This window comes from Micropterus salmoides, unplaced genomic scaffold (assembly GCF_014851395.1).
Source record: "Micropterus salmoides isolate LMB-PRFRI ecotype aquatic unplaced genomic scaffold, ASM1485139v1 Ms_hic_scaffold_2, whole genome shotgun sequence".
Classification (NCBI taxonomy): domain Eukaryota; kingdom Metazoa; phylum Chordata; class Actinopteri; order Centrarchiformes; family Centrarchidae; genus Micropterus; species Micropterus salmoides.
Window position 1 is genome coordinate 6287740 of NW_024041150.1, and position 17498 is coordinate 6305237.

Genomic DNA, 17498 nt, shown 5'->3' on the forward strand with positions numbered 1-17498 from the left:
GACATAAGGGCTCAGATTAGGGGTGTGACGGCACACTTGGGTCACAAGATGAGAAGATATTTTAACAGTTTTCTGATCAGTTATGGTGGAAATGTCTTCATTTATATGAACAGAAACAAAATTAAGGTGGCAGGTGAGAATTCAAAATATAAAAATATAACAGAATATAATGTAGTAATCAGCAGTTTGTTGTTTTAGCTTAAGTTACTTTTTTGGACAATGCACATTTGTTTATTCTATTTTTCAGTGTGTTGTTTGCTTTATTATTCAACATTTCTTGTTGAATAATGTGATTCCAATCACACGGAATGACACCTATCTGTCCGTGCGATTGGTCGGTTCACAACAAGTGACATTGACGAGCTACTTTCAGCACACGGCTGCTTAAAAGGCACCCGAGCTTCTCTTCTCCCACGTCTCTCTCGGCCAACAGAGTTTAGCAGTCAGGCGGGAACAGTGTGTACTGGCCCACCTCAAACACTGGGTTTGTATGTTATTTTTAGGACTGATTGAGAAACACTGATTCATGTTCTTATTTTACTGAATGTTTAATGGTCCTGTCCTCCTGAGACTTCATGAACAATTATTAACCACAAAACTGTTTAGCATATCTCAGCTGTCATCATTCCCTGAAAAACATCACCATAAATACCACTCTGTGGATTAATGTTGGGTCATAACAATATATAGATTGGTTTGTAGGACTAGCTGTTCCAATCCAGAAGGACCAGGACCAGGATGCTGTTGACTCTGCAACATCCTCCCAAGGGACTGTAAGCTCAACGATAGAGGACAAGGTCAGGTCTCTGGATCGGATCATTTACGGGTGTAGGTGAGATTATGACCTATATCGGCAAGCATCTTTCAGTCTGGCAACATTCAGGGCTCATGATTCTGGCCGTTGGGAGTTTGTAAATCTCTTCTCTTCCTACCAGAGAAAGGCCATTTGGCGGGGAGTGTTGGCTGGACAGTATAGGGCAAGACTTTGATAGTTAGTCTTCTGGTTTCCAGTTTGGCTGCCAGGCATATCAGGACTTGGTTGTGCCTCCAGGTGTACCTGCCTTTTGTGAGGCTGGTGGTGCAACCCACAAGTATGTGCTTGAGGTTCGCGGTTCAGGTTTGTCTAGCAAATCCTGGACTGCTCTGGTTGAATTCCACTTCGTCTTTGTAGTAACGGTTGGAACTGAAACCCCCACAACTGTGTCCCGGGACTGCATGAGCAGCATGTATAATCTTACTTTGGCACATCTGTATTCTGATGTTAGGCTAGAGACTGGGAGTAAAAAGACTGTAAAAGGTTGGCATGAATATGTAAATACTCATTCGGACGTTTGAAGGAACGATTTGCTGTTAGGAGTGTGGCTTTGAGTTCATGTCTTTCCTGTTTTAGTCTGTGTAGCCTTGTGTCCTAGTTTACTTGGTATCTGTTTTCATGGGTTTGGTTTTGGATTCTGTGTTTCTATAGCTTTATTTGACCTTGTCATGTTTAGGGTTTTGTAGCTAAGTTTAGTCCTTTGTTCATTCGCATGTTGTCTGTTTGTTTCCCCTGCTGTCTCTCTGCCTGCCTGTGTCTCATTTGTCCTAACCCCCCTTCACCTGTGTTGCTCCCGCCCCGCTCGTTAGTCCCTGTGTATATATATGCTTGCTTGTGTCTTCAGTCTTTGTCATCAGGGACGTGCACAGGGGGGTTGCTCTGGTTGCCCGGGCAACTGCCCGTTTGCCTTTCCTGACTCAAGTTGCCCTTCCGACTCGCCCTTCCGAGAAAAAAAAATAAAATAAAAAAATAATCGCGATCGCAAAGCCTCATTCACTTCCATTCGGGCACCGAAAGTGAAAGTCAGTAGGGGAAGGGCAAACTCTGTTTAAGTGGCTGCACTGCTGCAGCGCTGCCTGCACGTCAGTCGATTCTGTTCCCTACCGGAATTCCTGTTTCCTTCCTTTATGCAATCATACTACAACAAATCATGCGTAGTTTTGCCCAGTTACCATACGTGATACGTACCAACAGAAGTGAATACGAGCTAGAAGCGCAACTGAATGTACGGGAAGCCAAAAGGTTAAAAAAGGATTGTATTTTTTTCCGAAATCTAAACGTTTTTTTATTTAATATTTTATTAGAAGCGAGTTTTCCCCATCTGTCAATTCAATCTAGATTATTTATTTTCAAATAAAAAAAAAAAAGGAAAAAAAATAAAAATAATAATGATTAAAAAAACAATAAACAATAATATAAGGAACTCTTTTTCTCATATGTATTTTGGTGACATTTATATTGTTAATACATTTTGGATACTGTGTTTAGTGCCTTTTTTCAGGTCAGAGCAACTGCCCTTCAAAATTTCTGTGCACGTCCCTGTTTGTCATGTTCTTGCGTCTGATGCTGAGTGTTCTCCTGTGCTCTGTTCTCTGTGTTTTTGGATCTTACATTTGGATAGTACTTTGTTCCTTGTTTTTGGATTTTGACTGTGGATTATGTTTCTGTTGGAATTACCTTTGTTTGGACTCTTGCCTCAAGTTCCTGTGGAAGCCTGTTTAATTTAAGTTTTGAGTTAATAAATATTTTCTGCACCACCTCTCGTATTTGGGTCCACACCTCAGTCTGCACTCAGTCTACCCCATAACATTTCCAGCTTTAAGGAAGGCGATGGACATAAACATGAAGGACCTTCCTTTTGTGATTTGCTTATTTTTTTCTGCACAATTATTGTGAAGTATTGTTAAGAACTTGTAAACGAACAATGCATAAATGCTGCTCACCAGTACGACAGGGACTTCAAGCCACCCGAAAGAGTTTATCTGAGAGCAGACAACAACGAAAATAAGGGGAAACGAGTCAGACAATCTTGATGAAAGTTCTTGACCCATAATGTAATATTTACACAGGCGCGTGCATGCGCAGTATAGGTGAATGGTCACATGATGACGTGAAGGGTTTTAAAACTGTTTCAAAATGAGAACGTATCAATCTGGAGGTAGCCTAAGATATGTGCATGTGGCCACAGTGCTATTGTGGTGGATTCTAACCACCGGCCCAGCTGAGCAGAAATAAACTGCAGAGAGTAGAAGGCAATTTGTAATATAATAACATACAGTTTAATAAAATAATACACAGATGACCATGGCAAACTTTTGGTCTGCAGAGCAAATAAATAAATAATTGATGTAGTACGACGGTACTATCAGCAATGGAAAACGGGCCAAAACCGAATCGAGGCGAGCTGAGCTGGTACCAGTGATGGGAGAGGGGCTTTATTAACCTTTTTGAAGGTCGGTTGTGGAAATAAATGCTAATGAGGATGACATTAGCTTTTCTTTTCATTGAGACACAGAGGTGTGTTCAGAACACTGTGAGGGAAAGTTACAGTGTGGGACATGACCACAGGTGGAAAGAGTACTAAAATATTGTATTTAAGTAAAAGTACTGTTACACTGATGAATTTTACAAAAAGTACAAGTAAAGTTACTTGTAGAATAATCTACTCAAGTAACTCATTTAAAATGTACTCAGAGTAAACATTACTTAGTTCTTTTTTTATTTTCTTAAAATAACTTAAAGTGATTTGATATCTTATTTATACTTATTTAATTAAACTGCAGTCTTTTGCGATGGGCACAAAGCCAGATTTTAGTTTGTTTGACAGATACTTTACCAAAGCAATGGTGCAAAACAATGTCAGAGACCTTTATAAGTTATTATGAGAAGTTTTGTGAATCTGTTCACTTCATTATGAAACTGTGGTGGAACAGATTGGACTATTGCAGGCTGGACTGGGAAAATGGGAAACACTGGACTGTATATGAAGTCATGTCCCTATTTATGCTATATTCAAGCCGGTGGTCATTTTAATGGGACTTCATAGGCGTTAGCATAATTAATTTATAATTAACTTAAGCATTATTAACTAGTTACCAGCAGGTTGCTAGTGCCAACCAATAATTTGAGCAAAGCCTTTTACTAATCTATGAAAACTTATTTAACTACTGTGGTACAAGCAGGGCACGAACAACAGGGGAGCATGGCTCCTCTTAAGAAGACATAACGTGCTACTTTTGCCATTCGTTTCTATTTTTCATCATGGATAATGTGTAAAACAGGAGCGTCAGACTTCATCCAGCCAGAGGGAACGATCACAGACTTTCCGCAGTGGGCCAGGCCGCTCTGCGACGGTCGTTACCTGTACTGCCATACAACATCCAAGTCACACCAAACGGAGTGAATTGTAAAGTCACACAGACACAAAGTATTTATTTATGATGTTACGGCATTTAAGGCTCCAGCCCCCCCTCTTTCACATTGTCATTATGGGGTATTTTTGTAGAATTTTGAGAATAATAATGAATTTCATCCATTTTGGATGTAACATAACAAAATGTGGAAAAAATTAAGCGCTGCAAATATTTTCAGGATCCACTATATAGTTTAATACCTTCAAGTGTTTAGATATCGTTGTACACCTCATCAGAATCATGAAATCATGAAGCACTTGATTTTTTCCTTATTCCATAATTCATCAAAATTCTCATTCTGTCCCTCCGAAACATTCGCTGTGCAGAGTCTGCAGGTATTCCATAGCCCGTGTAGAGCGTATCTGTGTGATACTGCCATAGAAGTCACACAAATAATAACAACAATGCATTTTATTTGTAATGCACTTTACATTTGAAGCAAATCTCAAAGTGCTACAAGGTGAAAGCTTCAATATAAGGTTGAAAATAAGCATCAAAATGTGAGTGTAAAAACAGCTGCCAGCAAGGCTCGTTAAAAGTCAAAGGTCCTGCTACAAAATGTTTTATGTCCTTTTTTAAACTCTCAATAGTCTGACTACCGTTAGATGGTCAGGGAGGGCATTTCATAGTCGAGGAGCGTCAGAACAGAAAGCCTCTCTTCTTGGGCAGTTTTAAACAGGCAGTGTAGGATTGCTAGGTTTAAACTAACAGTTACTGTGGCAATTTCCTAAACCCTCTGTGGTCACCAAACATCACAGCTGTAGGCTGTTCAGGTTCATCAGCAGTCACTAACATATTAATATGGTATTAACTTTAGCTTCAATGTGTTTAAGATGTTTATTTTGCCTGTGAGAGGTTGCGACTCACCCAGTGTGTGTGTGTTCGACTGGATCCTGTCGCTAGCGTCCGTCCCGCCTCGTCCAGCTCAGTCCGTTTGGTTTCCTTTCTCCCCCAGTCTATTTTGGATCTGTTCTGACATCTCTGTCCCAGTGTCTATGGTTCCTTTGCTTCCTTCTCTCCTGCTGTACTGTCTGTTTCCTTGTGGTGGCTTGATTCAGTTCAGCATTATTCAGTTTTTTGATGATTTGTTTTACTTTATCCTTGGCCTTGGTAGTGGTCCTATGCATGTTCTGCATAATCTTTGGTCTGCTTTCCATAAAATACAGCTTTTCAAACAAGGTGATGGTCATCTGGGCTAAGAGAGGCCTGCACCTTAAATATTTTTATTTAATAATGATTAATTAATAATTAATAACTATAACAAAATGATGCAATATTAAAAAGAAACCAGCATTTATATACAAAGAATTTATTTAACAAGGTGAACAAAGCAAAACCAAAAAAGCAAGATGAAACTAACTAAACAAAATCAACTAAGACAAAGATCTGCATGTCTGATGAAGCCGGGTGTGTCCGTGACCAATGAGCAGAAGAGTATTTAGAAACTAATAATTTTACATCTAGGCCTATAAAATAGGTCAGCAAAATATAGCTATACTCAAAACAGCAACCAACAAAACAAAAGTAAACTACACAAAGTGACCTGACTGAATGAGACATCAGGGGACATAAAGTATACAGCAGCTTGGTCAGACCAATTCACACACAACCTCCGACTACAACTAATACAAACTACACCTAAATCCCCCTTCAACATGGCAGCACATGGTACGGTTTGATTGGCAGGCCACAGGATATAACAGTCCACCCTTGGCCACGCCTTTCTCTCCTCCAGGAAGAACCTCCCTCCAGCACGGTAACAAAAGAAACAATAAGGATTAATATAACAGAACAATGTGAACACCTGTGCACGCCATTTGAACAGTGTATGGCTAAAAGCAAATGTATATTACAACTCAAACCCTCAAACTTAGTTATTTTAACCCAAACCATGAGAATTTCTAACCCTAACAAAGTGCTTTTGGTTCCTAAATCTTTCACGACATTCAAATTGTTTCACAACATTAACATTTTATTTTGAAAGTCTAAACGGATGTTGCATATCTCTTCTTGCTAACTTTGACCGCGGAGCCCTACATTTACATAAATTACACTAAAGGGTACCCAGGGCATTAAAGCAACGCCAAGGGGTCTTTGCAAGGCGTATGTGACGCCCTGGGATGAGAAGAGGTTGGGTTTAAATAGCCAGTTATTAATATATACTTTAAAGTTGGTCACCTACTGTTGGTTTATTCATATTAAGTCATTAATTCATAGTAAAAATCATAAATTTAATTGTTCTTTTTATTGAAATTTGAGATCATGAAATTTATACTTTGGATTTTAAAATTTGGAAACTTTTTAAACTAATGTCGTTAAAAATAGTAACCTCGACTCCCCTCACAGGGTCACTCGCAGGTATGAAGAGGGGCTGGGTGAGAACAAATTAGTGACCGCATTGTGAACATATTAGAAAAGTTTAAGTTTATAGGTTCTGTTGAAGGTCAACAACGGAGAATTTATACAAACAAGTCACAATCTTTCTCCAAAAGGCATCTAAGGAACAACGAAATAATTGGAGGAGACGCCACGACACCTACGTTGTCCATTTCTTGAAAGTTCAAGAATAAAAGCCAAGCTGTCAAACCAAATCAAACTCTATTCATTCCCCATTTATACTAATGAGAGACTTTCCCACATTTCCCCAGCCCTTCATACCCCGTCATCAGCTTCTTCAGAGAATCTAAAGCCTGCAGGGCAGTTTAGCATCAGCTTTTCAACATCCAGCTTTTACAGCCTTCTCTAGTTGAGACTGTTTCCTTGTAATTATGCTTTATTGTATACAAAATTGAAGGTTACTGTACTTTGTTAGTACTTAGTAGTTTTTACCCCCCTATTTACTTTTGTTACAGAACATACAGGTAACTATGAGGATACAGAGCAGGAGGATTGCATTAATGTGGCCAGTGAGTGTATTTATGTTTACATGTTATGTCTGTTTTGGTCAGATTTATGAACAGCCGGTTCTTCTGGTTCAAGTGGCTTTTATCTGATGAGGTGTGTGTTTCATAGTATTACAGTGAGTCATGCATTTTTCACAGAAAGGGAGGAGAGAGCCTCTCACTGTTAGTCTCGCTGTAACAAGACTAACCTGCGCCGCAGCATCAGCTCCTGTCACTGCAGCAACACAAACACCTGCAGTCAGAACTCGGGGCTTCAGCTGCTCCTCGCATTACTACAACAACACAGAAGTTATGAAGTGATGATGAAGTCGGTCTGTGAATAATATGCCTTGTGTGTGTGTGTGGCCTGATTCTGACTCTTGGCGAGGTGAAAGCGTCAGATCAGGTGGAACAGGTCGGTCCTGTCTGCAGACATTCCTCCACGGCCAATGAGGAGAGACCTGAGAGGCGTTGACCAAAAGAGGCGAGGATAGCATCAGTCTCACCTGCACCTGTCAGAAAACACACCTCAACCTCTCCCTTCACACCAACGACAGACAGACGACAGAAACACCAACAGCAGGTCGACAGAGATGGACAAATTTGCGCACATGGTGGGAGAGAAAGTGGGTGAGTAAAGAGAGGGGATGGGGGGAGATCTGTGTTTTCATGTGCATGATTTGTTTGGTGTATAGACTGTTGTCAGGTGAAATCTAAAATGCTTTTTTTGGCAGCCTGAGAGGAAAAATGTGTAAAACCATCAATCTAGAAATACAAGTTTTTGGAAATGTGCCTGAAGATTTTCACATTATGAATTTAAATGTTCTTATATTAATGTTTTACTGTTGACAGTCTCGATATGTTTAACGGAGGTCTTTTAGTGTTCAGTCCACTTTTCATTTAGCTTTGTTGTTTTGTTTTTCTTGCTTTTAGCTTCTTGCTGCTTCCACCTGAGACACAAACATATTAATAATCTAATCGTCTATAATATGAAGTTTAAGTGGGAATAATTCGCTGGTTACACAGAAGTAAGCTCATGTCAGAGAGAACTGGACTGATGTTATTTCTGACAGATATTTTAAACCTCATACAGACATTTCATGGGATTTTCTATTAAATCAGTCCTCCCCAGAGCTCCAAATGTTTTTGTTGAGTCTCCCCTGAGTGACTATGAAGAATGTCTGACTCTCCATCATAAATAACCATATAAGTAGCTAGTGTTGGAGAACGTTAAAACTAAATGCTGACTTCTTCAACCACTTACAATAACACTTAAACCTCTCTTAATGCTCTGTGCCCCCTTCTCTTGTCGGGGAAAGAAGCCGCCCAGCTGGCTGTGTCCTGTAGTACTGCAGAACTTTCTTAGTGTTGTTCAGGGTGAAAACACGTGTACCAACAATGTGCGCACACGCACTGAAAATGTTACACGCCACCAACTTTACACACAGGAGGATGCAGGCTACTTGTGTGTATCTGAGCGTGTGCATGTAAAAGATTGAAGTGCGCCCGGAAGTTGTTTCACTGTAACAGGAAGTCACTGGTGCTGTGCAGCCATAGACAGACTGGACGCAGCCTCCCCGCTGATTTGAATGGAGAGCACTGAAGCCAGTTTTGGACCAATAAAATACTACTACAGGGCTGCTTCCTGTTGGCAACAGCGTCTTCTAAGCATAATCACGCAGCACAACCGTGGATTAATGACGTAGAACATCGGCAGAAACACCGTAATTCTGGTAGCTGCGCCAACAAAAACTCTCATGTCTCAGCGTGTTTGTCTGACTCGGATCATCACTGATTAATCAGCCCACCTACGAGACTCACCTGTCAAACACCAACTCAGCGTCACTGATGGACGAATAGTTTTTTTTTAGATTGCTGAGAGTTTACAATCTAAACAAGACGGTAACATCTGTCATGTGCGACGGGGTGTCTCAGGTTTTGGGCCTGCATGGAACCCTTCAGGCAGGCTTCACTGTCCGATCTCTGGCTTACCCCCTTGTGTGCAGCATGTGTAACATATCCAATATCCATTTTGAAGTGTTGTAGGTTTCATGTGAATAAGCAGACATAGATGAAGTTTATGAAATATCTGAAGGTGAAGTACAAATATTTACATGACGGACAATAAATAATAATAATCACCATAGCTTTAGGGATATTGAACTTAATACTGTTCCTTAATCTGTGATTAATCGTGCATATAGTTTCACAATCCGTCACTACAAGGAACATCACTCGTACAAAAATGTTCCTCGTGCTTTTATTTTGAAAGTTAGGACAGGTATCTAAAACTTCCTGTTTCACTACAACAGCTTCCGGGTGCACTGAAATAATTTTACATGCACAGATGCGCTGGTATTTCAGTGTTTTCAGTATTCAGTTTCGTCTCGCACTCATCGGCTCCTGACTGCAGGACAAATTACACAAATACATACAAATAATCAGATCCAACACACACACATCACAACATGTGCACCTTCCGGATTTTACCACCTGAAAACGAGAATAACGCGGATCATACAGATCTGTCAAAACAAAGATCTGATGTGAGACACAATTCATGACAAGTTTAATTTATATACAGCTAATGATCAGAGCTGGACCGTCCTATAATCTTTGTTTAAAAGGGGTGTGGGGGGATTTCATGGTCCACATTTGTGTGGTTTATAGACGCCCTGTTGTCAGGTGGAAACCCTGCATCTTGAGAGGAAATGTGTGTCCAAACCTGGGAAAACAACTCTTTGGAAATGTTGAAGCCTGAGGGTTTTATGTTGTGAGTTCTGGCCGGACAAAACGTTTAAATGACTTTATATTAATGTTTTACTCTAGAAAGTCTCATTACATTTAGCTGAGAAGTCTTCTGGTGAAGTCTTCTCTTTTTGTGTAGCTTCGATGTTGTTCTGGGTTGTTTTTACTTTTGGCTTCCTGCTGAGACATAAACATACCAATGATCTAATTAGAGGCTGGTTACACAGTAATAAGCCGAAAACTGGACTGATGTTATTTCTATCAGATGTTTTGAACCTCATACAGACATTTAACGGGATTTTCTTTCATCTTGACTCTCCCCAGAGCTTTTCATTGAGCGTCCCTGAGTGACTATGAAGAATGTATGAGCCTCCCTCCATCATAAATAACCACATTTTTATTATATTCACAAGGTAGCTAGTATGACAGAGAATGGATTTCAATAAATCACTAAACTGTTTGGGGCCAAAATGTTTTTACAGTTTGAACCCAACCCTACATAGACCCCTCAGGTCATCAGGGGTCGGTCTGTTGGGTGTCCCAAGAGTCAAAACAAACCCTGGAGAAACGGCGTTTAGCTTCTACGCAGCAAACAGCTGCTCTGCCTCTACTTTATAATCTAGACTAAAAACATAAAAATGTTTTATGTCCTTCTGATAAACTACAAAGCTGCAGAGTTGGTGCACCAGTTAGCAGCTGAGGCTGATGGGAAAGTCATCAGTTCTTCTGGTATTTACCCATAAACCAAAGTACTGGACACATTAGCATGATAAGGAAGTTCTAACAGTTGATCCTGAGGGGAACATGAAGGTCTGAACCCATTTAATCACAATCCATCCAACAGCTGCTGAGACTATCAGTCTGAACAAAAGCAGAAAGACTGACGTTCCCATCAGATAAACATTTTAAAGGCCAAACACCAAAAATAATGGATAACTAATGAAAGCAAGAATTGTTCTAGTTTCAGCTGCCATTTAAAGTATTTACCTCAATTATTATTTTCTGCTGGGGGCAAACAGGCTATAAATAAAAATCCTCTGCATAAAGTAGACAAATGTAAATATCTTGGTGTATGGCTTGATTCTGATCTCATTCAAAACACATATTGATCATGTCTTACGTAAAGTAAACTGTGGAATTAATGTTCTACATCGATCTCATAACTGCTTTCCACATAGTGTGTGTAAGAAACTTGCCTCTCACCTTGTACTCCCGATATTTGACTATTGTGATGTTGTTTGTTAAAACTCAGACCTTGGCCGTCTTAAAACAGCATATGTCAGACTGCAGATCCGTCCTTGTCCCTTTCTCACGCCTCACTGCACGATGTATGATGCTCTTAAATGGCCATCTCTCAACATAAGAAGACAAATTCACTGGTTTCAACTTGTATTTTCTTCAATTACCCTTCTTTTTTTACAACAGTATCTTGTTCCCGTTAATCTAAACGATCAGTTGAGGCTCTCTGCTCAGCTTTATTTAAGAAATCAGTTGGCAAAACAGCTTTTATGTTTAAAGCCCCAGCAGATTGGATTAACTTACCCTCTGATGTTAGATCCATTAAATCATTTGGATGTTTAAGCACACCCTGTCTGGTGTAATCAATGAAGGGTCACATTTTGTATACGCTATACTAAAGTTAATAGTACTATTATTTGGTGATCCACTTACATACAATTTCATTTGTACTACTGGCCATATTGACCATCTAGTGGTTGTAAAGTTCTTTAGATTTCTGTAATTATTCTAGTTTTGTTGTGTTTCCTGTTGTTGTTGTTGTTGTTGCTCTGTATTTGTGGGTCTGTGTGTTTACCTGAAAAATTAATAGTTGTACTTTGTTTTTATTTTGTCACTGTTCTGCTGTGATGTGTTTTAGGACCTCCTCGAAAACGAGATAGTGCATCTCAAGGTGTATCTTAATAAAACAATTTAAACATAAATATCTACACTAAATTTTCTTCTTTGCTCTCTGAGGTAAACGCCCGTCTGGTTCTGTGGGCTAAATCTTGTGGTTTTCATGTGAGCTGACGGTGGGATGCTGTTTGCCCTGCAGGAGGTGTGGTGGAAGGAGCCGTGAAGAGCGCTCTGGGTGTGAGTGACAAGAACAAGGACGGGAAGAAAGGGGGGTCGTTGTCGCTCTTTGGAGGCGGCGACAAGAAGAACAAGGAGAAAGGAGGAATCTTCTCATCCGGAAATGACAAGAAGCCGGAGGAGAAGAAGGGAGGGTTCTTCTCAAAGGTCTTTGACAACGACGACGACAATGGGAAATCCAAAGCTTCAGGTTTTGCAGGTCTCTTTGCTGAACAGGGGGGAGCGAGTGCTGCCGGAGGAAACGAGGAAGGGAGTGGAGCAACAGGTGGAGGGAATGAAGTGCAGTTTGGAGGAACTGAAGGACCGAGTGGAGGAACTGAAGGACCGAGTGGAGGAGTGAATGACGGTACGTATGGAGAGTGAGCCACAGACTGACCTCGGCTGACCAGCGACCTCTACAGGTCATGACAATAACAACGATGACTTGAAATAATATAAGCGATTATTTCTACTGATATCACAATTCCAATATGATTTGCGATACCAGACAGAACGATCATTTCCCCACAATTATCATTTTCAATGAAAAAAATATTTTATATTATGGTGTGATACCAACAAAAGATGTTTCCTTACGTCTGTAGAACGGGATGTGTAGGCCAGATGTCTCTGCAGCACCACAATGTCCGATTTAAAATGCTATTTTGACACATATAACACTTTTAGAAATATTGCACCTCCTGCGATTTGAACTGCACCAGGCCATATTGCATTTTTTTTTAAATCAATTATTTGTTCAGCATTACTACTATGTCCACTTAGGTACTGTACTTAAGTTTAAAATTGAAATATCAGTACTTCTACTCCACTACATCTCAGAGGGTAGTCCTGCACTTTTTTCTGCACTTCATTTATGTGACAGATGAAGATTTTTACAAAGAATTTGATCAAATCTGATGTTGTAAATTAAACTACTTAGTACTATCTGCTGATTTCAGCTCCTCATGTGAGAATTTGCTGCTTTTCCTTTTTTCTCTGAATGATTGTTAATAACGTTGAGTTTTGGACTGTTGGTTGTGAAGGAGTCACTTTGGGCTGTGACAGCAGAATCTTTACAAACCAAACAATCAATGGACTGAGGAAGAAGAACCTGAGGAGAGAGAATAGGACAAGATTTTACTGCTTTAATACTTTGAGGACATTTCTCCTGATTATTCTGTCATACTGAAGTAACATTTTCACTGCAGGACTTTTACAGCGTGGTATTAGTACTTTTACTGAAGTAAAGACAGTAAAAACACAAAGTACTAGTGTGGCACATCACATCGTTCATGAAAATATCAATTTAAATCTTAATGTGACTGAAATGTGTCTCCTGATATGTTATTGTTACATGTTGATGTATTTACTACGCAGTCGTCTCTGGTGACAGGATTTTTCCATCCAAATGTGGAGCAAATATTAACATCATTTACAGTAACTGCTGCCTGTCTCCACCCACTGCTGCTGTATGAACATGATGGAGATAAACAGCTGGTGGAGTGAAGTTTATGTTCATAGGTTGTGTTTCTCTCCCTGCGAAAGGTCTAGCAGGCAAAAGAAAGATCGTACAAGCGAAACTAACTGTTGTCTTTTGTTCCGTCTCAGATTTGTTCTCTGATCTGTCGGATGTGGCCAATGAAATGTCTGCAGGGAATTAAAATGACAGAAACCTGCATCCTGACCTCTGAGGAGAAACCAGATTCTGCTGAAAGTCAACCGACCTCACCTTCAGTCTGTATCCGCGTCTGTAACGAGACCTCAGCTGTCAGGATGTTGAGCTTTTTCAAAGACTTTTAATGCTTGTTATTTATGAGATCACTGATGAATGAACACTTTGTACAGTCTCTTGTGTGTTAATCTGTACACTAACAGAAATGTAAGAACACTTTATATTACTTAATATTTACTTATATTAAGTAAGAGCTCATCTTGATCAAATAAGTTAGCATAACATTTGATATTTGATTGATTAATTTTCCTGAGTTGTATTATGGGCAAAAATCCTTTTCAAAAAACAATAAAATACAAGCCACAAAGCACATGAAGGTCATGATTTAGGGAATGGAGAAGACGGCTAATGCTAGCTGATGATATGTTTGCGGTCAGACTGTGATTTTGAGCTTTTCCTCCGTGGCACCTTTTACTGTCTCTTCCTCACACCACGTTTTAATGCATTTTCAGCACAAGTGTCAGGTTTACTTTGCTAAATCTAGATGTAACAACAGGTAAAACTTTGAATAAAGCATTTAATCACTGACACCTGTGTTTTCTGTAAATGTCAGCTTAAGCACGACCACATGGAGACGCCGTGGTCAGGTCAGGTCAATCAGCAGCCTAGTTATAGGCAAAGTGAGGCATTACACAGAACCATAGGTGCACAACACTGTTATCCTTTTAAAAACTCAAATTCCCAGCAGTCTTAGTTCTAAATCATTTGTCCAGACTCAAGTTCATCAAGCCAGTTACAGAGCAGTCATTCAGACCCCAGGTACAACGAACATCAGAGTTCAGATGGCGGCTCTTAATCGTGTTTTTATGGGGCAAAGGCAATGAAAGAACAGAAAGGAGATCACATGGAGTTGGTAGTTAGCTTCAGAAAGACAGAAACCAAGAACATCATTAAACAGAGTGAAGGAAAGGTGGGAGAAACGAGATGTGAAGGAAGGAACGCGAGAGACGAGACTATATCCACTCAGATTTGGACTCACTGGACTAAACGGTACTTCGGTTAAAAAAGGTAAACATAACTCAGGCAGATGTGACTTCTGTGGGCAACAAGAACCAGCATGTTGCATCAGAAATACAAGGAGGGAAGAAGGCAGCTGACTCAGAATGAGTAACTCCTTGTTATGAGGTTGTGGTGTATGGACAGAGAGGACCCAAATGCAGCACTCTGAGGGAAGGAGGTTTATTGAGGGGAAAAGGGTGAGAGGGACCGGAGTGGAGGGAGAGGAGGACGTCGGGGGAAGCACAGGCACGGGGAACCAAGGAGACAGGGGGCCAGGGAGCCGGGGAACACAGGGGCCAAGGAAGCGAGGAGAGGCGGGGGAACAGGTAGGACGCCGTGAGGGAAGTCCGAGGAGGAGTGGGCCGGTGGATGAGCACAGCCGAACGGAGGACGGGGGTGAGTGTACCTGGGAGGGAGACAGACAGACAAGGTTAGGGAAGACAGCGACAAGGCACAGGATAAATGTGAAAAAAACAAGAAACATGAAAGCCTGAACGTGGGGGTGGCACCAGGTACGGAGCAACGACGATCAAGCGAGGATGGTGTGGAGAACCGGGGTTGAAATACAGGCAGTCATGAGGTGATTACTGGCAGGTGTGGCAGGCTGACGAGGTGGCTGATGAGATGCAGGTGCAGGTAGTTGGCTGGGCTCAGGAGCAGAGGGAGAGAGAGAGAGAGAGAGAGAGAGAGAGAGAGAGAGAGAGAGAGAGAGAGAGAGCACACAGGGGAGAAAACACAGGGAGGCGGGCAGAGAACAGAAAACCAAGGAAAAAAGCAGAAAAACTGATAAAAAGTAGAAAAAACCAGGACGCTCACCGTCAGCCGGGCTGCCACCACAACACTCCTTTTTCATATGATCAACTTCATTGGCCACATACAATTTATAAACAGTGCACTGCATGTGGAATATGTCCTCTGCATTAACCCACCCTGAGAAGCAGCAGTTGGCCTCCGAGGCGCCTTCAGCAGTGGTTGGTGCTGCGTTGAACTGGCGACAGTGCAGTTCCCACATGGACTGAGCTCCTCAGTTTGTTTCCCTAGTTTTTCTTCATAATCAGTATAAAAGCTCAGTATCAATATACATTTCAGTATCTGAGAGCATATGAGTGGTCATTCTGATCCCTGATCACCGGTTGGTGCCAACTGCCAATTACACTCAAGAAGAAGAAGAAGCCATTCCTTGGTCATGTGACGCAGGGTACGGTGTGTGAATGTGAGTCCTGTTTACGGTGGCTCGAGTGTTTCTGTTGCTTTGGGAGCCTCAGACTGTTGTAGTAAGGGCCCAGCTAATAACACCTGTAGTGGACAGGTGAGGTTATTTCTGTTGGCTGATCTGTGAGAGTGGGTCAGGGCAGAGATTTAAAGTTAAAGGGAGAGTTCAGAGATTCGGCAGTTTGGTTATTTTTACTGTTTCTACTTTCCCAGAGTCAGAAACTGATAAAAAGCCCCAGGACATTTGTTATGTATTTGGTTTATTCTGAACTTGTTATGGTCACACAGTAATATTTGGCTATCTAGGCTCAATTGTTGGGAGACAGTCTAAGTCAGGGGCTTCACTTTGTGTTGAAAGTGGTGGGGACGTAAGGGCTCAGATTAGGGGTGTGAAGAGACACAATTCTGGTGAAAGTTTCTGCATCAATTTATGGTGGAAATGTTTGTATTTATGTAAGGGGAAACAAGATTCAGGTGGCAGGTGACAGATCTGATTCTCCTGCAGATCACCTTTTCTCATGTAACATCATCCCTGCTGAGGCAACACAGATGTAGACATGGGTCATTCTTCCCTCCTCTTTTGTCATGTTCACAAGGAGAGAACGGAAAACTTAGCTAAACAGAAACTGCATCATGAAGTTGTTAAACTTACTGCCTGGTGCATGAACGTTTTTGGGTCATTTTATAATCAGCATGTTTTCTTAATGTGCAAACAAACCTTTCTAAAGGCATTTTCCTTTGTTATTAAACTGCAAGCTGTATTTCAGAACATTTTTTAACAAATTATGCTTTAAAAAGTGGTGGGGACATGTCCCCAGCATCCCCAGTGTAAATGACAGTGTTTCCAAGCTTTGTCTGACAGGAGGCCTGCAGTCCCAGACTACTGAATCAGGGCAAATGCCGACTGTTAAGGGCCAAAACATATTGAATGTGTTGGAGCTCCAACTTGTGGAATATTACAGTATTGCAGTTTATTTCCACTTTATAGTTTTTACACAAGCTGCTGTCAGCAGGACGCCTGCCTGTATAAAGGTGTTTTCCTTATAACCCTTTGCTTTATGTATATTTACACATTCAGTTCTTATTTTGGATTATATTATTTGTTATTGCAGAACCAAACACACACAAAGTTTATTATCATTCAGCTATTCTAAAGACTGCTGTTTATTGTTGGTAGTTGTGAATAAAGACCATTTGTTGAGTCAGTCCCTGGATTTTCTTCCCACCAGCTACCAGACGCACCTGTGCTGTTCAACAGGAACACAAAGGCTTAGCTGACCTCACCTGTAAACAAACAGGAGGCAGCGTTTCACCTCCATCACCTTGTGAGATTTGTGGAATAAGTAAAAAACAAACAAAAAAACCCCAGATAAACCAGAACAACAAACAGCTGTGATACTGTTTCTAATGAAGTTGTTGTTAGATTTTGATATTTATCAGAACCAGATCATTTTTATTGTGTTTAGTAGATTATCAATGAGTTTTCTTATCAGATTATGGACATTTTGTGATAAACTGTAGCTCATACTGACATAATCTGAAGCATGATTACCGGAACAATAAATACCACTCATGTCCAAATAAACTAGAACGTACATGAACATAAACCAAGAATATAAAACTGTTTG

At 40.7% G+C, this 17498-nt stretch overlaps 1 protein-coding gene across 1 annotated transcript; it reads left to right on the plus strand.

Annotated features, from left to right (window-relative positions):
• The first annotated feature begins 7584 nt into the window (after nucleotides 1–7584).
• LOC119911402 (circumsporozoite protein-like) lies at nucleotides 7585–14187 on the plus strand. Its single transcript, XM_038730296.1, has 3 exons — nucleotides 7585–7739; nucleotides 11911–12294; nucleotides 13536–14187. Exons 1-3 carry the CDS (start codon nucleotides 7703–7705, stop codon nucleotides 13586–13588), a joined length of 474 nt encoding a protein of 157 aa, XP_038586224.1. The 5' UTR covers nucleotides 7585–7702; the 3' UTR covers nucleotides 13589–14187.
• The last annotated feature ends 3311 nt before the right edge of the window (nucleotides 14188–17498 follow it).

What these genes read in the sequence shown, in the direction of transcription:
- LOC119911402 (XM_038730296.1), top strand. Translation starts at nt 7,703, where the DNA reads ATGGACAAATTTGCGCACATGGTGGGAGAGAAAGTGG. An exon ending in CATGGTGGGAGAGAAAGTGG is followed by an intron (nt 7,740 to 11,910) that starts GTGAGTAAAGAG and finishes TTTGCCCTGCAG; the next exon opens with GAGGTGTGGTGGAAGGAGCC. An exon ending in GAGTGGAGGAGTGAATGACG is followed by an intron (nt 12,295 to 13,535) that starts GTACGTATGGAG and finishes GTTCCGTCTCAG; the next exon opens with ATTTGTTCTCTGATCTGTCG.